Source organism: Cnephaeus nilssonii (assembly GCF_951640355.1).
Source record: "Cnephaeus nilssonii genome assembly, chromosome: 3".
NCBI classification, from domain to species: domain Eukaryota; kingdom Metazoa; phylum Chordata; class Mammalia; order Chiroptera; family Vespertilionidae; genus Cnephaeus; species Cnephaeus nilssonii.
This window is the reverse complement of record NC_137074.1, coordinates 59,487,254-59,513,031: the sequence shown is the minus strand read 5'-3', so window position 1 is coordinate 59,513,031 and position 25,778 is coordinate 59,487,254. Positions and strand designations below refer to the sequence as shown.

The window sequence follows — 25,778 nt, the reverse complement described above, 5'->3', positions numbered from 1 at the left end:
AAGATGAGCTAAATTCAGGACATATCAAGCACAGTCCATGGACAAGGAATTACATGTATATTTAATTAGTTAGGCACTAGAAAAGGAAAGTAAGATTGCTGATTACCAACCCTATGGACAAACTGGGTAAAATCAAAGGCTAGATCACAGGTGACATTAAATCTCCCAATACTCACTCTGTCTCCTTTATTTAGGGCAGAGAAGATTGCCACCGTCTTGGTGAGTGAAGGGTGCAGAGGGCACACCTCGATAGGCATTAGTCTTAAACAGTTGCAGGTAAGATAAAGCACAGGCAACGACAGAACTCTGCTGCAGGAGCTCCATGGGAGTGAAGTGCTTTTTGCACCAGGATAATCTGCTAAAGGCATCATTTAAATCATTGGCCAATAGCTTAAACAATCGTACATTAGAACCTGCTTCCTAGGAAATCCACGGCCCATTGACAAAACCCTTGGAAATCCAAATCTGACTTTCTTCCACAGACCCAGAAAAAGGCTCCTTAGAGAAAGCAAGGAGAAAGAGAAACATGGGAAAGAAAGAGAAAGAACAACAGAAAAACAAGAGTGTCCAGAATAAGTCTGGCACCTACCGCAGGGTATGCTCAGCAATGAGAGGGGACAGAGCAACTGGGGAGGAGGCAGCTTCCCAGGCTCTGAATAAGGCTGTCACCATGTGGCTTCATTCTGGCTTGATACGTTGTGAGTTCTTCCCACCATGAGGTGCAGGTAATTGAACATTATCAAAGAGAGACAAATAGCTACCATGTACACATTTCAAGAAAGGTTTGTTCAATGAGTCCAGGCATAACGGATGCCTTGCCCAGTGCTCAGTATCACCTCAACCCTGAACACGAAACAACTTGAATCCAACTGATCATGAAGCAGGAACCAAAAGATCTCAGGCTGTTCCAGATTGAAAATGCTATGATTGTCCCTTTGGGGAGTCCTCGGTGAGGCATAGAAGAATCTTAGGGCCATGTCAAGGTTACTAGCTTTACCGGTTCACCTAGACAGCCCTGTTTTGTGACAACCTCCGCCTGCTGGGTTTTGATGGTGAGTAAAGGGATCTGGTACATAGCTAAGGTTATACTGGGAAATGTTTTTGCAATTTACTTGTAAATGACTGTTTTCATACTTAACTGTTGAACTTTACTATGTGAAAGACCATTATTTAGGGAAAATGATATGTAATTAAAAATTAATTCATATTTGAATAAAGTCTGTTGATTAGTTAATATTGGGACAATATGAATTTCCTAATTTTGATCATTGTATTCTGGTTATATAAGATATGAATATTTGGGAATGCTGGGTGAAGGGTATTTGGGAATTCTTTGAGTATTTTTTTTGCATATTTTTATAAGCGGAAATTACTTCAAAATAAAAAGTTAAAAGAATGTTTTTGAAGATTTAAAAAGGTAAATCATAGGGTCTGACAATCGATCCATAATTTGTGCCCAGGGGGCCTAGACCCATAAAAAAGTACCCCTTCAGCCTCTCTCCTTTGCTGCCAAAGTAATGAAATCCACTGTTGGTCAGATGAAATAACAAATATGAAAGTTTTTGCTACAGTAAACTCCTAAACAAATGGTAATGGTAATGATTACAGTCTCATGTGGAGATGCTTTTCTATAAATAAAGGGACGAACAAGCCATTATCCTAAATACGCTAGCAATATTACAAAATGCTTAGAAATTGCTCTCCTGGCAGTAGGCAACATGGAGTCATTGGCAGTTCTGAGCAAAATAGGCATAGAGTAACAGCAATACTATAGGAAGCTTCATCAGGCCTCTGGGGGGGGCGGGCGGGGGGAAGTAGGGGGGCGGACGGGGAGACCAGCGTCAGCCACTGGGAGTTATTCTAACAAGTGAGGAGGGAGCAATCTCACAGACTGGAAGGAAGAAATCTAGACCACAGGCATTCTGAAGGACTCACGGGTCTGGGAAGGACTAGCCCGGAGTGTGGGCAGAAGGAGAGAAATGAGTCAGTGGTTACTTGAAGATGTCTCACCAAGATTGAGGCAATGCGGTGATGTCATTGAGAGACAGATGGAAAATGGAAGGAATGCGACAACACACACAGAGACTGGGCTGAGAACTCAAGTGGCTGCAGTGGCCAGGCAGGTGCAAAGGGGGAAGACAGGCCTTGGGGGCTGAGCGACTAAAGAGGGTGCCTCCAAGGGGACTGACACAATGTGGCACCAGCAGTCCTTGCCCTGTGGTGTCCGTGTTACCAGATCTTCCCCCCCCCCCTTTTTTTTTTTTTACAAGAGAATCCAGAAGTCCAGCTGTTATGGGAAACCCCTTAACTCTTTAGTGTTGGCAATTAATTTAAAAATTTTTTGAAGCATCGTGTATGCCAAACCAAACACATCTGTGGGCCAGATTCTACAGGCAAGCATTCATTGTGACCTCTGACAAAGACCTGAGGTCCAGGGTTAAAGTTCATAAACTATCCTGATGAGATAAGTGACCGAAAGGTATTTAGTAACTAAAATACTACAGCAAGGCTTGTACCAGGAATCTGAGCTGTATGAACGTCCCTACCCTTCAAGTCTATATATGGGTTTGGATTTATACAGGAAGTTGGATCTAAACCGCCAATGGTTAAATCACAAGAATTTGCGTGCTTACTGTGCGCTGAGTACACAGAAGTCAAGGGACTTCAGATCTACTGGGGAAGAAAATACGTGCCCTCCTGAAAACTTGAGACAACTTAAGAAACAATAATTTCTCTGTGGGAGACTGCTTTCTCCACATTGTGCTGGACTATCCATCACTTTAAATCCTGGATTCTTCCCCCAGCCCCATCACACCCGCTCCGGGAGTCCAGAGAGGAGGAAAGCCTAGCAATAATGCATATGTGTGTGTGTGTGTGTGTGTGTGTGTGTGTGTGTGTGTGTGTTGAGTGTGTGTGAGTGTGTGTGTGTGTGTGTGTGTGTGTGTGAGTGTGTGTGTGTGTGTGTGTGTGTGTGTGTGTACTGGAATCTGTGACCAGATTTCTAATTTCCTGGGCAGTGGTTACCAAGCCACAGCCTCTACCCTCCTCTCACTTGGGAGGGGCGCTAGCTGGGTTGGGGGGTACCTGGGCGCCCAGTGGAGGGTGAGAGCGGCCGGCGGAAACCGCGCCCGGTCAAGTTTCTCCGCGGGAGCCCTGTGTTGTGTTCCTGTCATGACTCTTGAAGGGTTTGTGCAGGAGAAGGCAGGCACCGAAATAGAAAGTGTCAAAGCGCTGGTGACAAGGCGGATAAACAAGGCCGGACTTCTTTCGGTCCCACCGAGCCCCCTCCGTCCAGAGTGCCCGCGCGCCCCCTCCCGCCCCTTCCCAGCGCCGTCGGCGGGCCGTGCCGGAGAGGGCGCCGCGGTTTCCTCCGAGCTGCCGCCCAGTTATCTCCGGAGTCCCAGCGGCTCGGCGCGCGGCGCGCTCTCCCCCCCACCCCGCACTCCTCAACCCACCCACCTACTTCCTCCGCTCCTCACTCACACAGGCACGGGGCTGCCAAAAATTTCCACCCTCCGCCCCCCTCCCTCGCGAACTTCCTTCCAGCGTTTCCTGAGCTGGATGATCCTAGGATTTGTAAGACAGGAAAAAAAGGAAGGCGCGAGGGCGGGCGAGGGAGACAGGATGCTGGCTGTGCGTTCTCCCGAAGCCGCCTGAAGGCAGGACCGCGGGCTCCGCGAAGAGGACCCCCCTCGCCGCCTCGCGCCGTCTCCTCGCCTCCCCCGCGGCCCCGCGTTCCCCGCGCCCGCGCCCGCTCAGGGCGTCCCGAAAGGCGGAAAGCCGCGCTCGCCCTTCCTCCCCGGCGGGCGGAGGAAAACACCCGAAGACACCGCAAGAGCCTGTGAAAGTCCCCGGGACTCCGAGTGAGGAAGTGACACTCCCTAGCGAGCCGGCCCCCAGCTGCCAGCTCCGCACGGCCTGCGGCACCGCGGCCCTGGAGCAGCGCGCCCTGGGTCTCAGGCTCCGCGCCGCGCCGCCCCGCGGGGTCCATGCGCTCTGCCCCGGGCCCAAGTGCCTCCGGACGCCCATGCGGCCCCCCAAGCCGCGCGGCAGCCGGTGATCTAACCCCGGAGACAGCCTCCGGCGCGGTGCCAAGCAGCGGGGAGGGGAACGCGGAGGGGCAACCTCTTCGGGACTAACTCATGAAGAACAAGGGTGCCAAGCAGAAGCTGAAACGAAAGGGAGCCACCGGCGCCTTTGGCTGTGACCTGACGGAGTATCTGGAAAGCTCAGGACAAGATGGTAATGTGCATTCGCTTCCCCCCCCCCCTTCTTTTTGTTTGAGGGAGAGATGGACTCTCCAGGGGTGCGTTAGATTCAATTCACAAGTTAATGTATTCCAGGCCTGCGTGCTCATTTTACTTTTTTTTTTCTTTTAAGAACAATACGATTCTTAAGGTGCACAGCGCTGCCACCCCGACGCGCAAAGGTGGTGTCAGTGTGTCAGTCCTTCTGTCGGTCTCACAGAAGCCGTTAATGGGCGTTGCTGCCCCTGTTTCGCTGGGTACTTTGGGAGGTAGGGCTGGGAACTCCAGAGACCTTGATCTCAAACTTTGGATACGGGAGAGGAGGGATGCGGGCTGGGCGTGTGGGATGGGGGATCAGTTACGACCACAGCTATGACCACCTTGGGTGTCCCTCCCCGGCTCTCCAGTTTCATCGCTCACATCTTTTTTTATTAATGCGCTGGAAGGCAGGGGGTGCGGTGGATCCTGGCCGGGGGAGTGGTTGCACAAACATTTTCTGAATTTCTGAACTGATGCCAAATATATAGTACCTCCCTCCCTCTCCTTCCCAGCCCCCCAGCCCCTTTACCTCCTCTTGGCTTTCAGATCAGCATTTGGTGCGTCAGACAAGAAGGGTGTTGTAAAAAGGTCAGAGGGCCTCGATTTTAAAATAGCTTCGGGCATGTCAAAGACAAGGAGAGGGTCTCTGTTTTCAAGGTCAGATTGCAGGGGGAAAAGTAGAGGGAATCCTGCAGAGTAGAGACAACTTAAACATTGGGCAGGGGAGGGGGGAAGAAAACAATCTAAAATACAACGCCAGCATTTGAGATTAGACGTTTTTAATCATAGGAAAGTTGGGGAAATGGAGCATTAAATGACTCCTTTTTTGTAAGGTTGACTGGCCCTGCATTCACCCGTGATAAAAAGGCCTTGTCTTCAGGAACTTCAGGGAGGAATCCGTCCACTATACGGGCCGTGTGCTTATCCACAGATACAACAAAAGGGCAGCTGAAGGGCTGCTTAACTGTGTGGAATTCTGCCTCCAGGAAAATTATCTCAAGAAATGGTGTGATTAGCTCATATCACATGTGCAGATCAAAAACAGTGCACGGCTTTTGTTTCAGTTCTGGTGTTTTAGAGACTGAGCAGCACCTAGCAATTTGCAGTGGGGTGATATTCCTGCGGTATTCTTGAGTTCAGAGCCTGCTGTGTCATTAGGACAAATGGCTCAGTATTTTAGAGCTGGGGCACCATAGGTTTCAAAACTGCCTCTTTTGAAAGTGAGGCATCACCGAGTCCATGCGTTTCATCCTTCCCAACAACCCGGAGAGGTACATTTGAAATCACATGGCTGGGATTGAGGGGGTTTTGAAGGTGTGAGAGCTCAAGTACAGTACCCTCAGAAATTCAGAATGAATGTTCCCTCCACCCGCTTTTGCTGGGGCCTTCTGGTCACTATCCAGGGACACTCTCAATGCTCCTGAGATGCCATCTTCCATGACGTGGCGTTATTTGGGGCCCTCCCTCCAAAGCTGTGAGAATTGCATGGGGGTGCTTGGCAGTCCTGCCTCCAGGAGCCCCAGGGTTCTGTGAAGATACCTCAAAAGCACCCTTCGGCAGCTTTTCTTTCGCTTGCTTCATATTTTGGAGTTCCATATATGTTTCATTTGGGGGGAAAGGATGGGGTTACTGCTTAAAGAAAAAAAAATTGAAAACCAAGCCCCAGTGTTCTCTGCTCTGGGAAGGAGGGGAGGAAGCCCCGAGAGGTAAACCGGCTTACCTAAGGTCACACAGTTAATCGTGAAGGCTGCAGAGGGTCCTGGCCTGTCAGGCACATCTCCTTGCTCTGGCTTCCATGTCTAGGCCAACCGTCTCCTCTAATGGGTCCCCCATTCTCCCAAATTGAAAACAGACAGCCCAGCCACGGGATCAGCACGCTTTCAAGACCGACGGACATACCTGAGTAGAGTTCAGCTTTGAAATGAAAGGAAACTGACCTACTTAATGATCCACGCACCATTATTGTGCCACCTGGGAATTGGGCACACATAGTAAATTGCTTCGATAAGTGTTTTTTAAAAATTGCGTATATAAATGGAAGTAATTAGGATTTCTGTTTTCCCCCATCTAAAACTAATTAGGTAGTTGTCTCTTATTTTTGTTATAGTGTAGAATCGAAGTCAGTGCTAATGTTTTCTCTAAAACAGTGTATCCTCCTTGTGGGTTTTCTGAAACGTGTACTGCCTGACAGACAATGAAGTCCAAGGCCTGGACTCTGCCTCCAGGGAGGAAAAGCTGGCTGACATACCTAAGTAGAGTTCAGCTTGGAACTGACACTGTCCATGACCTTAGACGTTCAGCCCAGAATCCTGAGGGTGCCAAGTCAGTGTGCTAACTAGGAGCCCGAAGGCTGGGGAGGACCTCCGCAAACTGACATCATGGTTACTTAACCATTGGTAGAGGCAGAGGACAATGGGTTCGGGTCTAGGAGTATAAGGCAGACGGACAGAACGGAGATGTAGGGAAACCAAGGGAGCCCCTGTGCTTACCCAGGGAGGGAGAGCCCCGAATTGGGGTGGAGGACAAATCCGGTGACAATTAGCTGTGCTCAGGCCATCTGAACATGGGGAAGCGATACTCCTGAGTCTGAGCGCAGAGGATGAATGTCATCTCCTTCCGTAACTTGCTGTGGCGCAGCCTTGCTACCTCCAGTTGCACAAATCTGACAGGGCAGAGTGTGTGGGTGACAAATAGGTGTTCAGCTTACAGCGGAAGTTGCTCAGGGCCAGTTGTCATCCTTAATCTTTAGGAAGCTGATGAAAAACAGGAACCCTTTTCCTTAGAAAAACACACACGCTCTAACTGTGTATACGGTTTCTGTGGGCATTCACACAGATGCCAAGTGTAGACCCTGTCGATTGTCCCTAGCTGCTCACAGGCCTGATGTGAAGGACAATGTCCCCCTTTTGCATATTTTAACCACTTTTCTCCAGCCTGGTGAGAACACCCAAGAATGGCATGAGGTTGCTCCTGGCCAACTTGGCAGGAGCCTCTCTCGCTTCCCCTCCAGCACAGTGGCTGCTGCCCCAACCCCCAGCTCTCCCCTGGGAACCAGATAACTTTCTCTTCCTGTCTGGAATAGAGGGAGAAGACCATCCCTTCCTCACCGCTAATGCTGAAAATAGTCGTTTTCTCTTTCTTCGTTTGACCACTGAATACGCAGGCCCTTGCTTGCAGCTATGCAATGAAAACCACATCATTTTGTCGCCTGTGGTTGGGGGGCTGTGGGAGAAGTCCTGTGAGGCAGAGTGCGTCCGTCCGTCTGTCCGCAAGCATTTCCTACCTCTCCCCTCTGACCCCAGTGTGCTGGGTCCTCCCTCAGTGCTGGGAGATGTCAAGGGACCCCTGAGAGAACATTGTCAGGAAAGTGCTCTGCTTCCCTGTTTGCAAACCATTGGTGTCCTTTTACTCAGACCCTGGTACAAAGTGATTGCTCTGACCCAGGGTTCACCATGGTGGTGGCAGAGTGGAATCATGTGGAGAGCCTAAAAAATAAAAGTTAATGCCCAGGCCTCCTCTCAGACCAATTAAATCAGAATCTCTTGGTGCCCAGCCATGGGTAGGGTTTTAAAAGCTAGGTATTCTGAAATTCGGGCAGAGTTAAGAACCACAGCAAGTGCAGGGGTTTACAGACCATTTCCCCCTAGATAAGGAGCTTAGACCGTTCAAAATGCACCCTCTGAATGTTTGATAAGAACTGTGAGCCCTTTTATTCCTGAAGATGTTTTTCTAGTTGTTATCAAATTGAAAAAGGGAAAAAAGAAATACACACACACACACACACACACACACACACATATATATATATTTGATTTGAGGGATGACAACAGGTTCATAATAAATACATAAATGCCCATTATAAGTATAATTTTACATTTGACGAGCGTAAGATAGCCCCATTATTTCAGAGAACAAGGATAAGGCAATGGGTACTTTTATTTATTTTTTTTAAATATATTTTATTGATTTTTTACAGAGAGGAATAGAGAGTTAGAAACATCGATGAGAGAGAAACATCGATCAGCTGCCTCCTGCACACTCCCTACTGGGGATGTGCCCGCAACCAAGGTACATGCCCTTGACCGGAATCGAACCTGGGACCTTTCAGTCCACAGGCCGACACTCTATCCACTGAGCCAAACCGGTTTTGGCGCAATGGCTACTTTTAGATGTAGCTGTTCTATTTTCCAAGGCTAAATCGTTCTCTCACTTTTTAAATTCATTTACTTAACAACTACATATTAAGGCACTGTGCTAGGTCCTGTGGGAGAGGAAGAATCGTGTACTCCAGACTCCCATCTACAGTCTAAGGGATGGGAACAAACTTGCAGAAACCAATTAAGCTTTGAAATTGGCTGTCATGACGAAGGAGAAGAATGCGAAAGCTTTTATCCACATTAAATAGACGAGATACCCAAACATAAACAGGAGCAAAGTCTTAGCAAGGAAGGTAAATATTTTTTCTGTTCAAGATAAGATTTAACAAATGCAGAACCAGGGCTGGGTAGTCTCTTTGGCTTCGTTGTTTCCCTCCTAGAATCTTGCCTGGCACATCATTATCACACCTTCCCTGGCTAACTCTTCATCCTGAGTCTCAGCTGCTTTTGGAAAACTTCCCTGATCCTCCCAAGTCAGGTGTCCCCACTGGGTGCTCCCATCAGCAGTTCCAGAACCTCACCGCCTGTGATAGAATCCCAACGTTGCCTGTCCCCAGCTGAGTGACCTGGGAGCAAGTTAGTTACACCCTCTGGGCCTCAGTTTCCCCGTTTCTGAAATGGGGATAGGAGGTCTGATGTGAAGATAAATGAGTTCATATGGGCAAAGCACTTAGCAGAGGGCATGCATATCATAAGCTACAAATGTAGCTATTATTATCCTAACACCCTGGGCTTGCCCTAGCATAACCACTTACCATCCACGACTGAATGCATGAGGGCTCCAAAGAAATGAGTAAATGATGTGGTCGTATAGGCTAATCAATCACCACGAGGAAGCTGATTGGACTGCCCCTCTGAATGGAGAGGCCGGTTCATGCAGGGCTTTCCCAGGACTACTGTGAGTAGAAGACCACCAGTGTGTAATAGTGGAAGAGAAATATGTCAACCTGAAACTAAAGATCTGAGAAAGATACCCAGCCCCTCCTGGACCCACAGGGAACTGAAAAAGAAGATAAAGCCTGGAGGTGGAGTTTGTGAAGACAGAACAGCAACCTTGTGGGCTTGAGTGTAGAGGGGCATCCCCAAATCTGGGCTCCCAGAGTGAAACAGGAAGAACCAGAAGAGGAGGATTAAGACTTTAAACCCAGAGCAAACTAAAGCCGAACTGTAACGTCTTCTGTATAGTCTGGATATGACAAACAACCCACACAGAATAGAAACAGCTACTTCCGCCTACCCACATCCCTCCCTCTTGCCCACTCTCCAGACCTCTGCCAAGAGCCCCTTGACCACAGGCATAGCCCCCCCCCTTCCCCCACCCCCACCCACCAACGCTGGCAGCTGCCCAAACACCTTCCGGCCTCAGGACCTTGGGGCTGCTGAGGAAGCCCACTCTCCGGTGGCCCCAGACCTGCCCTGGAGCCAAGTAGACTCTCTGCTGGGGCCGGAGGGAGCTGGGGGCCTGGCCTGATGCTGGGGCAGAGAGAAACATTGAAAACTAGGGGCACATTTTCCCAAAGATGGTGCTGTAAGTGGTGGGTAAGGTCCCCAGTGCCACTAGAGCTGTACTTTCCATGCATTCTTTTTATTTCCCTTATTCCATTGGACATCTGTGGGCTAGTCTGGAAACCCGTTCTGTGGGAGCAGGGAGCAGGGGAGAGCACATTCTGGGTTCAGGAGCTGACTGACCAAGGCGGTTCTGAAGTGCTGGCTGAGAACTGTCTGTCCCAGGCAATCCCCTCACTGCAAGCCTCCTGGGATTTTGTAGCAGTGGGTGGAAAGAGGGGGCGGGGCTGAAAGATCTAGGACTTACTCTGGGGATAAAAAAAGCCCCCCACTCCTTTTCCATTAGAGATTGTAGCTAACTATTTTGGGAGCACGGTAGTGATAAACCCTCTGGTTGGGGCTACCGGGTGCTCACTCCCTCCAGTACAGATCGATCCAGCTGAGCTGCCTATCAGCCTGGCCTCTGGGTACTGGACTCCACTTCCCTCTGCATGGTTTCTCCACATGGACCCTGAGGCCCGGAAACACGGAACTACTTGCTCTTTGTGTTTTGTGTTTTTGTGTGTTTTTTTCTTTGTTTTATTTTTCACTCATTGCTCCCCATGTATTTAAGCCAATGTGGCAATTTCCCACTTATTCCCACCCTTCAAATTAATTTTCTTTTTGCTAATGGGTGCACGGCCCACCCAATTTTCTGAGCTATTTCTCTCCCAGCCCCAACACAAATGCCACACTTGAGTTTTATTGGTCTTGGTTTTCTTCCCTCAGAGGGCTGGTCTCAGGCCTTAGTGAGGCGGGACCACAGCCTGCTAGGACTCCAGGAGTCCACATAGCACCGGGCGTCCCTCTACTCTTCCCCCAGGATGCAATTTTAGCTGAGGCTTAAAATAAAAGACCCTAGGGGGAAACATTCTGATGGCAGTTCAGAGGAGAACAGATACTGGTCCTAGGTGTTTTTTCTAACAGCAACTTTTAATAGAGGAAGATAAGAACATTAGGCTGCTGGATGGCTCAAGGGAGGAGAAGTAAGAAGACCCAAAACTGAAGGCTGAGTCCCAAATCAGACCTGCTTGTTATTTTTGTGAGAGTTACTGTCTGCAGTAATTGCTTACTACGCGCCACTTCATACACAAATGTAATATTTTGAACATTGTAAAATCGGGCTATTTATCACCATTTTACAGAGGAGAAAACTCAGCTGGAAGAGGTTAAATCCCTGGCCAAGATTATAGCGATAGGGAAGGCAGAATTTAAATCCACATCTGTCTGACTCCCAAGGCCATGGTCTTAGGCATGAGCACAATCTCCCAGAATAGCATATTTCATAATTTGGCATTTACTCTATAGTTTTGTTAGAGAGAGAATAAACACCTGCAAAAAATAGCTTTTTCTCCCTTTGCTTTGTTCTTCCACCAGCCTAAGTCATTAAGAGTAATAGTGACAACTCACATTTGGATAGCATTTTACCCTCTGCGAGGTGCTTTTCACACACACACACACACACACACACACACACACACACACACACACACCCATTCTCAACCTACCAGCTTTCAAGTCCTTCCCTCCCCCACCTGTCCCTCCCAGGCTCCTCCCTGGGCACTGCAGCCACAATCCTCTTTCTCTCTTGGAACACCTGCTGCTTTAGAGTCAGAGCCCCCCAAGTTGGTCTTCATTCTACCTGTTATTTTGCTTTCTAACTGGCTTTGTGTGTGCAAGCCACTGGTGAGCTCTGCTGAAGGCAGGTGGCATTCAGCAGCTCACCCAGATCTGATAGCTCACTGCGCCTCTCAGGGAGAGCCCCATGGCCAGCACACAGCAGCTGATTGATTGACCCTGTTTCCTGCTCTGGAAACCGGTGTCAAATCCCTTCTAGGAAGCTCCGGCCAGGAGACATTGCCGATATGCTGAAATATCAGGAATCTAAGATTATTTAAGGTTCCCCTCAAAGGCTCACAGCTACTCCCTGATAGAAACTGAACTCGACTTTGCACAGGGTGCCCCAGAAACACTGCCTTTTTCTAGTGCCTCACCAGTCACTCCTTGGTATGAGCCACATTCTTGGCGGGTCCCCAGAACCAACTGAGTTTCTGGGATTGAGTCTCAGGCACTCTTTGTTCTAGTGCAAGCTAGGCTGATGCATACCAGGCCCTAGTACCACACCCGTGTCCCAGAATGCCTTTGGAGACCCCCTCTGCAACACCCCTTAAAGAAAGAGGTGAATGTCGCTGCCCAAAAGCAACGTATACCAGCTCTTACTGTAATAAACAGTTTGACATATAAAGTAGGATTCTGTCAAACTATAAATAAATCTATAGCCTTTATGAAAGCCAGTGGAGCTAATTTGTGTAATTCTGCATATTTTTTCCCCTACCCCTTTTTTATATTTTATTCAGAAACCATCTAGTATAGGCTTTCAATTCAATATGACAAATATTTCATGGGACTTTAAAGATGCTCTCAAGTTGTTCTAGGGGGCTCAGGGTCGTAAGATGGAAAAAGTACTAAAAGAAAACGAGGAAGAATGCAATGAGGGCCCTGAAGGATGTGCAAGCAGGGTTGTTACCATGTGAGGCAGCGGGTGAAAGAGAATAAGCAGACAGAATGGGTCATTTGTAAGGGGGGAAAGTCAACAAAATGATAAACAAACATCATCTGGCTGTGAGGCATGACAGATATGGGGTGGCTGGCTTCTGCAGACAGGAAACCACATGGTTTTGCCTGACACTGTAATTGGTCACACCCTCTTGCACAGGGGTGAGGGGAGGGGTGGAGATTTGACTTATTTATAGGGGCCAGGCTTGGTTAGGGGGACCCCGGCTGGAGTGACGGAAGCTGTCTTCAGTGGCAGGCGTTCAGACCTACCCTCAGGAGAAAGCGGAATAGCTGATAATATGAATGGCAATTGGTTTCACTATGTCTATGCCCTGCCCAGGGGCAGGAGAATGAGGGATTCTATTAAAAGATGAGACCTTAAAAAATGATGTTAACGGATGATCCCAATTATGTTTCTTGATTAAATCTAGTTGTATGGTATAAAGGCAAAAACCTTGCCCTCTCCCCACTGTCTGAGGGGAGTTCTGTTTTGTCCCCCATTTTATACATGTAGACCAACTCAGAGACTTAAGAAACTTGCCTAATGTCACCCCGCCAGGAAATGGGAGAAGCAGGACTCAAACCATGTCTGCCTGACATTAAATTCCCCTTCCATGGCTTTGTCTCCTTGGACCCAAACAGCCACGCTGTGCTGGTAGTAAATCAGGGTCTGATGCGCACAGTTCTACTTTACCGCATTGCCAAGGTGATAAGTTCAGTAGGATTTAGTTAGACTTTGATCAAACTTCTGGCAATGGAGTTCCCATCCGTCCTCGGATTTTCAAAGCAAAGCATTTAGTTTCCAAATGGCGGGATTCTAAACAGAGAGCATGCCCTGTTGCCATAAGTAGCCCCTTCCACCACTTCTTTCCCATCTGTTTCCTGCATGCTGAGTATTATTGGGAAACAATGATGTCAACTCTTCCATATAAATCTACACCTCCCTGCTCACCCCTCCCTTTCAATGCATATTTTTGTTCCTCTTTCTGGCTTTTGTCTTGCTGATCTGTTCTTTAAGGACTCATACTTTTGGCGTCCATTGTTGGCTTTCTTTCTAATAAGTTTTAGCTATTTAAGCTTCACTGTGGCCTTCAAAGTGCACATGCTCTTTTGGGTCCATATTTGGAAAATCCTTTGTTGGCCTGGTGTTAATAGAGAGGAGCCATTTTGCTTTCGGAAAAAGCAAAGCTAGATGCAGGGCTCTGAACCAGGCTCAGAGCTGAGGACACAACCTGTTGAGCACCCTCGGGGACGGCATTAAAGCTGTCTGGACCCTGGGCACAGAGCCTGTAGCTGAAGGTCAGGTAAATATGCCCATCGAGAAATCTGCTTTCCCTCACCCCAAGCCTGACTTTCAAATGGGACATGATTTCCTCAGTTCGTCTTTCTTTACTGTCCCTAAGGACAATTTGATTTCCAAAAGGAAAGGATGGGGGAGGAGCTCGTGTCCAGGAGGGTATGAATTTTAAATTCCGGGTCCAAGAATTGTGGACCTCCCTTTCTCAGCCTCGGGCAGTGATACTCATACTTTATTGGGCATAAGAACAACTAAAAACGTAGTTTTCACTTTTAAATTTTAATTTAATTTCAAAATTTTAAAAATTCTAGTTACATTTAGTACAGTATTAGTACACTATAAGGAGTACGAGGCATACTCCTTCAATTCCATTCTAGACTCCTTGAAACAAAATAGAAGCTTCAGATGGGCATTTGCATAGGCCCTGTAGCACCTGCATCTGTGGAGAACGTGCGTGAGACTCCACTGACTGAGTTCCATAGGGGATAGACTGCAAGCTGCAAAATGCGACTGCATGACGACATTCTGAGGTCAGTTCCTCCCAGATTCTGGTTTGGTAGGTCTGAGGTGGGTCCCAGGAATCTAGATTTTTTTTTAAAGATGAGCTTCAGGTGATTCTGATCTTTGGCCTGTTTTGAACAATATTGAGTTAGCCCATAGAAAGAAACAAGTGAGACCACATGATTTTTATTTTCTTCACTCTACTTTTTACATATATTGCCCAAATTTTCAACAGGGAACATGTTTTTTCACTACTTAAATTGAAAGAAAAAATCTGTTAAAATTATTGATGGGAATGGGGTATCTTAATTTGTTGAATTTTCATAAAGCCCTTTGTTCCAACCCTTATTTTTAAAAATGTTCATAAAGTCTGTTAGTTTGCTTTTCTGCCTTAATAGGTTCAGTTTAGTGAAATCAAATATTCTCTCCTGTGGGAAACAGTATAATAAAGTGGTTAGCATGTGGCTTTTCTTTTCTTTCTTCTTTTTTTAAATACATATTTTTTTATTGATTTCAGAGAGAAAGGGAGAGGGAGAGATAGAAACATTAATGATGCGAGAGAATCCTTGATCGACTGCCTCTTGCACACTGGGAATCAAGTATACAACCCAAACCTGTGCCATGACTGGGAATCAAATCATGACTTCCTGGTTCATAAGTGAACGCTCAACCACTGAGCCACCTTGGTCGGGTGCATGTGGCTTTTCTGCTGATAGTCTTCCTTGGTTCAAGTCCCATCTCCACCACATGCTACCTTTGTGACCATGGATGACCTACTAAACCTCTCTGTGCCTCAGTTTCCTCATTTATAAAGTGGGGATTGTGATGCTAATAATAATACCCATTGAACAGGGTCATTATGAGGATTAAATGAACTAGTGCACTGCCTGGAATTTAGTAAACCTTCCTTAAGTGTTAATTATGGTTATTCTTTCCATAGTGATTGGAAATCTTATCCTTTTTCAGCCTCATTACTCAGAATGTGGCGCCTGAGTAATGCTACAGATGTGGAAGTGGAGAGAGCGGAGAACAAATACTCCAAGGTTCCCATATATCCCTGGGGGCTTCTTCTCTTTTAAAAAAATTCTCTTATATATACACATTTATTTATTTTGCTGAAATGCTAGTTTTTAGATTCTTGTCTATTGATAAATATTTCCTGGGTGGGACTATGGCAAACTTTCTAAATTTTACATATTTTTTAAAATATAATCAGAAAAAGAAAATAACCTAAAGACAAAACTGAAAATAAAAAAGTCAGGGTATGGCAAAAGGCGAGGGTCAGAGTGACAGCCATCCAAACTTGGCGTTTCCATCTGTGTTTCAGGAGAGTTAACCTGGAAACGGGCCTGTTCCCATCATTGATGGGACAGTGCAAGGCCTAGGTTTTTGCTGGCCCCTATGACATTTCACATATGCCTGCTTCTTTGCTCCGCTGCTGCATTTTGACAGTTGATTGAATGAGGTGGCTCTGGCTCAGTCTTAGGCTGTATAAGAGCATATGGATGGAGGGACTCACACTGCACTTCTCACAGGTTGAATCTGTTCATTCCTCAGGGCTCCATTTGGAGATGGATTTTTAGGAAGGTGGTCAGGATGGTAAAGTTTAGGACTTCATGACCTCTCACCTCCAACCACTGTCCCAGTTTCCTAAATTGTCCCCTCCTTTCAGTAGACAGAAAATGAGCTCTTTGAAGACTGGGAGCATTCTCTGTTCGTCTGTGTGTTAGGTGTCTGTAGGGCCACTTCCTCTCTGGAGGGTCTCAGGGAGAATCCATCTCCTTGCCTTTCCCAGCTTCTGAAGGCTGCCCTCATTCCTTGGCTCACATCCCCCCATCATACCACCTTTGCTCCCCTCTGCTCCATTCTCACCCGGCCTTCTTTCTGAGCACCTGCCTCTCTCTTTCAAAAAGACCCTGTGATTACATCAGGCAATTCAAGGTAATTTGCTCACCTTAAGATCCTTAGCTTGATCACATCTGCAAAAATCTCTTTAGCTTTTTTTTTTTTAATTCTTATTGATTTTTTACAGTGAGGAAGGGAGAAGGATAGAGAGTTAGAAACATCGATGAGAGAGAAGCATCGATTGGCTGCCTCCTGCACACCCCCCACTGGGGATGTGCCCGCAACCAAGGTACATGCCTTTGACCGGAATCGAACCTGGGACCCTTCAGTCCCCTGGCCGACGCTCTATCCAGTGAGCCAAACCGGCTAGGGCCTCTTTAGCTTTTAAAGCAACATGCACAGATTCCAGAAAAAAAGGGCATGGGGCACCATTGCTCATCTACACAATCTGTTTTCCCACAGTGTATGGTTGGCTTAGTGGATAATAACAATGAGAATGAAGGGAATAGGATGGTGATTATGGGAGGAGAGAAAGAGATGGACATCAGCACTTACTAAGCACTTACCAGGTCCCAGGCACTGAGACACAGGGTCAGCTGAGACACAGGGGTGGACAGGCACCCGCTGTCCCTGTGGGGGCTCACTACCCCATGCAGGAGAGGAACACATCCTCAAAGGATTCTCACACAAATAATGACAGGAAGTGGATGACATTCATCTGACTCAGAGGAGCTGGATCTTCTAAGATGAATGGAATCTGAGTTGTCTCTGCCTGAAGAGAAGATATTTCAGACAGAGGGAATAATATGTAAGCAAAGGTGTTGATGTATAAAACAGTATGGCAGGATCAGGATTCTCAAAGAAGAACAAGAGAACAAGGGTGAAGCGTGAGCCACCTGCTTGCCCAGACTAGGAACACATGGCTTATTAAATGACCATTTTAAACCTTCCGGGGGGACAAAGAGTGATGAAGACAAATGTGCTAGTTAAACAGATTGATAAAGGAAGAAGAATCTTGAGCCACATTTAAAGCTGTTGAGAAAAATGTGGACCCCAGTCCAGCAATAAACTTCTTCCAGGTGGAGGAAAAATGAGGTGCCCCAAGCAGCTCTAGCCCAGAGCTTCTGAGTTCATTCCACCTCTTTATAACCTTAGGAGATTTTATTTCTCTCTGTCTCGTGGATGATAACCAGAGCGATGTTTAACATTTCATCAAAGTTTTATTTGAGGTGAAAAATTGTGCAACGTTTCTTCCCACCTGCCTACTGGTCGCACTTCTACTCTGTCCCGGCTCTTTTTCTCCTGGTGTTCTCGTCACCCTCATCATTCCTCCAGTTTAAGAAGCCATGAAGCGGATATCAGATCCCTCACTCGTCTTCATTCCACTCCCAGGTGCTATGTTGAGCCTGGCTCTGTGCTCCCGTCCCACTACAGGATGGCTGTCCCTCAGATCAGTGTCCTCCCCAAACCGCCTCGGTCCCCGTCTATGAGGAGACCCCGGGGTCCCTTGGAGGTGGACCTCCCGACCCAGTGCCTGCCTCGCCCCTGCCAGATTCCAGAACTCCAGACGCCAAAAATGCTGCAGCCTCTGCTTCTCCTGCTGGCAGGCACTCAAGCTGCTTCTGTCCTTGGTGACTGAAAAGCAGGGGCCCAAGAGGGAGCGAGACTAGCACGATGGCCCGCTGCTGCCTGAGGGGCTCCTCCCAGACGTGTGTTCCCTCTGGACAGTGGGCCTCTCCGTTACCCCTCACCCGAATAGCTCCTTTGGCAACGCTCTGCCACCCCTGACTCCTGAGTGAATGACAGGAGTCATGACAAAACGCAGGATGAGATTTTAATTTGGAATACACACCTGCCCATAAACTCTCCTCTTGTAAAACTCTAAGTGGTTGAGCCCTAACCGGTTTGGCTCAGTGGATAGAGTGTCAGCCTGCAGACTCAAGGGTCCCAGGTTCGATTCCAGTCAAGGGCATGTACCTTGGTTGCGGGCACACACCCAGTAGGGAGTGTGCAGGAGGCAGCTGATCGATGTTTCTAACTCTCTATCCCTCTCCCTTCCTCTCTAAATCAATAAAATATATATTTTTAAAAACTATAAGTGGTTGAGCATCCACCTATGAACCAGAAAGTCAAGATTCAGTTCCCGGTCAGAGCACATGCCCAGGTTTCGGGCTCAATCCCCAGTGTGGGGCATGCAGGAGGCTGCCGATCAGTGATTCTCTCTCGTCATTTGATGTTCTATCTTTCACTCCCTCTCTGAAATCAATAAAAAGGTACTTATAATTGTAAAATAAAATCAAACAATGCAGATATTTACAAAGTACAAAGACCCTTCTCACATCCTTGCAGTCCCATTCATCAGGGAACAGTTTGGACTGGATTAATCCAGACCGGTTCTGTGGGCAGAACTTTCTGCAATGAGGGGAATGTGCTCTGTCTGCACTGTCCAGTGTGGTGCCACGAGCCACCTGCAGCTCTCAGCACTTGACTGAGGCTGGTGCTCCTGAGGAACTGAAGTTTGAGTTTTATTACTTTTTTAAGTATTTTTATTGATTTCAGAGAGGAAGGGAGAGAAAGCGAGGGACAGAAACTTTGAGTTTTAATTAACTTAGATTTACATATCCACATGTGGCTAATGGCTACTGTATGGAACAGCATTGAGACCTTGCTCTGTATAGGTACTAAAAATGCACACATCGAATTGTTTTCTTTGTTTTGTTCCCACAAAGATAAAGTTACAACATACGTATTTTCTGAAATGTGCTGTTTTAAATAACAGGAGATCTTGGAGAACTATTCATTTTTGTAATTATCGCTTGACCTCACTCTTTTTAATCACTGAATTGGGATCCTGCTGAATACATAGTTGAATTTTATTTTTAAATCAGATATCATATATCCATGGTTTGAAATGGAAAAGACTCTGAAGGGTATAACAGAAAATCTCCCTTCTATCCTTAGCCTCCTGTCCTTACCCAGAAGCAACTAGTGTTAATTTTTTAAGCTTTTAGTAGATAGTCTGTTTGTATACAAACAAATATATATGTATACTTTTTTATAAAATACTATCATTTATTTAAACACTAGAGGCCTGGTGCATGAAAATTCGTGCACTGGATGGGGGGGGGGGGGGGTCCCTCAGCCCGGCCTGCCCCCTCTCACAGTCTGGGAGCTCTCAGGAGCGGGAGGCGACCCGGCAATCAGGGGAAGGAGATGCCCCCATCACACCTCTGCTGCTGCCACTGCTGGCAGCGCAAGCCTCTGCCAGCTCTGGTTACCTGAGCCTTGAGCGGCCCTGGGTGGCTGGGCAGCTGCCATCCGAGGCTTGCCTGCACCTCGGGCCGGTCCTGGGCAGCTGGGCAGCGGCCATCCAAAACTTACCTGTGCCTCAGGCTGGCCCTGGGGGTGCTGAGGGAACTGGGGGCGGGCCCGGCCATGCTGCGGGCCTGCAGCCCCAGCAGTGCTGAAAGGACTGGGCACCACCATCTTGTGGCTGTGGGTGCCGCCATCTTTGAGGGTGTGGCAGTCAATTAGCATATTCCCTCTTTATTAGATAGGATTCCTTTATCTAGAAATCTTACCCTTCTTACAAGTTCTTATAAGACTTCTCTTCTAAATACTGCTCAATTGATGTAGTATTTATTGAATATGTTGTATGAGCCATGGGTCATTTTCATTGACAATTTCTGTTATCTGTATTGAATATTAGTATTGCTTCCCTTTGCTTATGATGAAGGTGGAATTTGCTAGCCCACATACTTCTATGTAATTATACTTTCAACTATTTTCCAGTATTTTTGAGAGATGTTGGCTGGTCGGTCCATATTCTGTCAGCTGGAATCTAGGGCCCAGATTAAGGCTGAAGCTGGGAGCAGGGAACAGGTAGAAGCTGTTTGGTCCACACGCTGGCATATCCATGGCATCTTGATCACAATGCTCTGAGCCCACCCAGCACAGACCACAGAGACCCAGGCTGAGTGGCAAAAGCCGATGAAACAGAGGTGGCAGTTGAAATAGAAGTATTCTGAAGTTGAACACCTAGATTTTTGTAGAAACTGTAGCCTGAGTATATCTTAAAGTAGGATTAGGAATCAATTATGACCATAGATTCTTACAGCGGTCAGAGGAGAATATCTTAAAAAGAGCTTGTCACCAATGTCACTCACTAAACCCTTCAATGACTTCCCAATGCCCTCAAGACAAAATCAACTCCATAAATACCAACTAAGTTTACCAGCCCATCACCCTCAGACACCTGCCTCCTCTGCAGCCTTAATGGACACCATCTCTCCCCGCCGCCCCCACATCATTTCCCTAGCCACACTGTACTTTTTGTAGTTCCTCAAAAGCACTGTGTTCCTCTTGCCACCAAGGGTTTGCACATGTCCCTCCCTCTGTGTAGAGCACTCTCTGTCTCTTTTTGGCTCCACTTCAGGTCTTGCCAACCCCAACCCATCTTTCGGGTCTCAGCTTGGATGTCTCATTCTCCAGGATGCCTCCTCAGCCCTGTGAGGAAGGGCCAGGCGCCCCTTCTATATGCTCCCATTCTACCCTATACCTCCCCACTACTGCACTTACCTCACTGAATGCACCAGTCTCGCCCCACCCTATCGCCGCCTCACTCTAGACTCTAGATGACTCTGTGAGATCGGAAGCTATATCTCCTGCCTCAGCATTTTATCACTGGTGCCTAGCGTAATGCTCTTACCTACGTGTTGAATGAATGGATGGGTCCAGGGAAGGGCAATTGGTGGTGGAGTGGGGACAGAGGGGTGTGTTCTGCACGAATATTTTGCACATATGTGTGCATCTGTCATGCGTCTGTGTGTATCCAGTGTGGAGCCCGTGGGGGCAGAGGAGGAACCCACTGGTGGAGCTTAGGGTTCAGTCTTCATTCAGCAAATAATTGTCATCTGATCTTAGACAGATGATCCCACTCTCTGAATCTCAATTGCCTCATCGAAAAGACATGAATGAGAATTAGATAACATATGCAAAAGGACTTTTTAAATGGAAAACAGTTACTGCACTTACCCTGCAGTTTAGACATTTACGCTCAAGAAAGGCAGAATGGCCCCAAAGGCTGTGTTACTGATTGGCTGTGAATCTGACGCCTCTTTATAGACATCACCAACCATATTGGAAGGAAATCTGGAGAGCTGTTTCCCTAAGGTAACCCTCCCCCGAACCCGGTGCTTCCCAGCCCTGCCAGCTTCAGGCATCCACCACCAGCAGAGGTTCTTCGGGGCCTTTGAGAACATTATCAGGGGCGCAGCCGGGGCTCCCGAGGCCGCCCCTTTCACTCAGTGCCAGGGACATCCCGTGCCAAGGCAAACACAGGGCTACAGGAACTAGAAGCTAATGTGTCATGTTGGAGCTGAAAGAATCTTAGAAAATCGCTACCCAAATCTCTCACTTAACACAGAGAACCTGGGGCCCTGGAGGGTAGAAGAGTTTGCCTGAGAAGATGCAGCTGGCCAGGTGAGGTTTCCGGCTGCTTGATGGTGTTGGCCAGAAATACGACGTCAGTGTGTTTCTCAGAACCATGCAGCATCAGGGACCCCTGAGAGGGAGAAGAGGCTCAGATGATGGTACCTTTAGGACAGAAGGAGGATTCATAAGGCTACCTCACAGCTTGAGAAAAACATTCTTTATTGTACAGCTGGTTAAAAGGATGACATATTTTTACTGGCATAGAAAGATGTCCAACAATGTTAAATTTAAAAGTTTACCAAACAGCATATACAATATAAGTCCAGTTTGGTAACTAAATATGTAAGAAAAAGTTTGGAGGAATATACCCAAGTCATTAACAATGACTCTGTCTGGCCCTGGCTGTTGGCTCAGTGGTTAGAGCATTGGCCTGCGCTCTGAAGGATCTTGGGATTGATTCCTGGTCAAGGGCACGCACTTGGGTTGTAGGTTTGATCCCCGGTGCCTGTCAGGGTGAATGCAGGAGGCAACCAGTCGATGTTTCTCTTTCACATGGATGTTCTTTCTCCTCTCCCTCCCACCCTCTCTTCCAATCTAAAAATCAATGGAAAAAATATACTTGGGTGAGAATTAACAACTACAACAACAACAAAAAAAACAATGACTCTCTCTGAATGGATACTTTTCTTTCTTCTGCATACTTTGCTATATTGCTCTGTTGGCTGAATTTTTTAAAAATGATGAACATGTATAATGTTTATACTTTGAAAAGACAATAAGGTGTTTTCATTTCGTAAAAGCATACATATCCCTAAGTTATTCCAACTTTCTCTGCTCTGATTTTGTTTTCCTCAAACAACTTTGCCAACTACAACTTGGTGTCCTAAGTGAGGCCCTTATCTGTACAGAGCCTAGACCCAATTGTGAATTCCTGTTTTAAAAAAAATGATGAAATTGCCATTTGATTTTACAAAGGCATCCCCTCGGAACTTGGTTGCAGAGAACAAATCACTCTCAGAGGAACATGCCAAACTCAGGTTCTGATTCTGCCAAGGAGATGACAAAGACCTTGGCCTGTGATGATCGCACAGAGGCCCAGCTTCCCCCATACACACACCCTGAGACCCGCCCTAACACATCAGCTGGACCCACAGCCTTCATGGCCACTGCTTGGGGTTCAGGGTGCAGCAGTCTTGGAAGTCTTTGGCAGTGCATCCTTGAATCTCTAAAATGGGCAGAGAGAGTGAGAGTACTTGGGTTTGAGGCTGTACAAAATCTTGCCTGGCTGGCTGCTGACTCTACCAGCTGACATTTGTAAGATACTTACCCAATACCAACAGAGAGTGTGAGACAAATTTTATTTTGGTTTGTGAAAGTGAGGTGCAAGTTAATAGAAGGACAGGGAACCTGCTAAGATTGGGGGATGGGAGGAGGGAGTAACTAACCCTTAGGTGACACCTTACAAAGTGCTTTCACCAAATCCTCTCAATTGTCCTTTCTAGCCCTGTGAATTAGATGAAGCAGTGAATTCTTTCACCTGCTGTATGTAGACACTGATGTTCCCCAAGGACACAGGACTGGGAACCCCAAACCTGTGGTCTTTGCTTACTACTACTCACTAGGATACATGGTGTATGTACTCAGCCTGTGTGTTTACAGCTCTGGATTAGGGAATGAGAAGACCTATGTGCTTGTCATGTGATTGAGTGGGTTTCCCTTCACCTTTTTTTAAATCCTTCACCTTTCTGAGACTTAACTTCCTCATCTGTAAAATGGGGATAATATAATACCTGTCCAGCTTGCCTCATGTGGTGGAGATCTGACTAGATAACGGTGTGCTTTGAAAATAGTGAATTGCTAAAGGAATATGAAGTGTGATTGTTTCCTAGTGCGGTGCTGAGGGATATGTGTTTGAGAATAACTTTCTCTGAACAGAGCTGTTTTTTAGGACTTGGAATTGTATTTAGGACTTAATACAGCCCACAACAATCCAGCAACCCCAGCCAGTTCCCTAGGAACCCAGACCTTCTATTTTCACACCCCCTGTCCTGCTTCGGGTAGATTATCAACTTTGAAGATCAGTAGCCGGGTTTCCTGGAAGGGGAGGCATCCTCACAGCTGCCTCTTTTCATTGAAACCCCTGGGTTGCAGTGGCTGGAGTTAGAGGCTCTTCCTGAAATAGTTGCTTGGGGGCACATACTTTAATCCTAAGAAATTGGGCTTGCGTGCTTATTTTGAAGGGTATTTAAGTTCAAATAACCTTAAATCTGCAGTATGCTTTTTCCATGGCAGGGGCCACTAGAGAGGCCTGGAAGGGCGGGAGTGTGCAGGGCCCCACCCTGTTGAACCAGAGCAGTCTGTTTTCCTCAGTGCTGTTTGCTTTATGTTTTGGGGTGAAATTGATCTGAACACAGCACTTACTGCTTTAAACAATAAGTTTGAAAACCACTGCTGCTTAAATCTGCAAATCAGCAAAACGTCTTTTTTTGTCTGAGGGCCATGCACCCAGCCAACCATTTATCTCCCATGCCCCCTCCTGACCTCCTAATACCTCCTTTCTGATACCTGTTGCCCTTAGGTTTGCTCTGGATCCTTTCCTCGGGACACTTCAGATGTTGTGTTGTGTTGTGTTGTGTTGTGTTGTGTTGTGTTGTGTTGTGTTTGGGGATAAGACATTTCACAAAGAGCCTGCAGAATGTACAGCAAAGTCGGTTCCTTGGGGGGAAAAAGTCAGCACCCATAGGCAATGTGGTGTTTTATATGATATGTGAAGTTTCCCTTTTCAATAGAAACTGGAAAGAAATAAGGCAGAGATGAAGGGCTGTGACTAGTGCTTAGCCTTTTTGCCATTGTGGATACAATTGCTTCTGATGTGAACACTAGCAACATAGAATAATGTCTGGCACTACCAATGCATCCCAATTGATGTGGGAGGAAAGGGAAAAAAAGAAGAAAAGAGAGGGAGAAAGACAGGAAGGAAGAATGCAATCGGAAGCTGGAAAAGCAGTGTAGCTTCAGAATTTTTGAAGCAAACAGCCAAGGTGGAAGAACTAACTGCTTTTGCGAAGGAAGGTTTGTGTGACAAGGAGTAAGGAGCCTCAGGTTCCCTGTCTGTAATGTGAGGGTACAAACATTTGCTTTATAGACCTCACAGGGATTTTGTGAGGATCTGCTCAAATGGTGAATAGGAAGGGACTTACAGATTTAAGGCCACTGTTGTTCCTCCAGCCAATGACTGTCATTATTTTTTTCTCTGTTGTGTGAACAGATGGTTTGAGGGATTAGGGTCTTTCCCTCTTTCAATTTAATTTTGGAGCTTTGAAACTAAACCCAGCTGTTTTTACACAGTTTTCAAATGCTAAGTCTCAGTGGTGTTTCACTGGATAAGGTTGAGAATGTATATAAATCATGTCCTTTGGAAGGAACCCTTGAATAATAACTCTTGTAATCAGAATAATTTTAAAACAGCACTAATGATGGGGGGCTTGTACTCTAATCACTTTTAAAAAGTACCTTCTAATAATTTGAATTTTTTCCTTAAGTGTAACTCTTCCACTCTTCGAATGCAGGTCAGATTGATTTTTCTTGAGCCTCCCATTATTTAGAAAAAATGAGGAGATAATTCACTTACTGATCAACGAATTTAGTCAAGTTTTACAGAACCTAAAGAAATAATAGTTCCCTCTTTTCTTGGCTAACGTAGCAAAGTTCCAAATGATGGAGACTATTTACATATTTTGCTTAGACTTCCTAAGACAGCTAGAACCTTTTATTCTTGCATACTTCTAATTGAATATTGTAGAATCACTCTCACGATTATTTTTACTTAAACATTCAAATCTTTGTCTAAAAATTCAAAAACTAAGCTCAGCTGGTGTGGAATGTAGTAACAATTCAATAAACAAGTATTTCTGGGGGAGAAAAGTTGAGAAGTGGTGAAAACAAGCTAAACTACATTCCGGGATTAGATGGACATCCATCTCTTGGTCCAACGACCTGCCCCCTTTTTTTAAATATACAGGTCACATTGCACCCCCAAAAAATGCCTTTTCAAAATAAGCAATGCTACTGATTTAGTCTGTCTTGGGACTCATTGTTAAAAATTCTTCTCTTCTCCAGCCTTCTTTTGGGCAATACCAAACAAACATTAACAACTGT

General features: G+C 46.5%; 1 protein-coding gene across 1 annotated transcript in view; it reads left to right on the top strand.

Moving 5' to 3' along the window:
• Nucleotides 1-3,461: 3,461 nt before the first annotated feature.
• Nucleotides 3,462-25,778, top strand: part of ARHGAP31 (Rho GTPase activating protein 31) — a 106,734-nt gene continuing 84,417 nt past the window's right edge. The window contains exon 1 of the mRNA XM_079767419.1: nt 3,462-4,242. Within this exon, the coding sequence (XP_079623545.1) occupies nt 4,143-4,242 (100 nt within the window). The 5' untranslated portion in view covers nt 3,462-4,142. The remainder of the gene's footprint in view (nt 4,243-25,778) is intronic.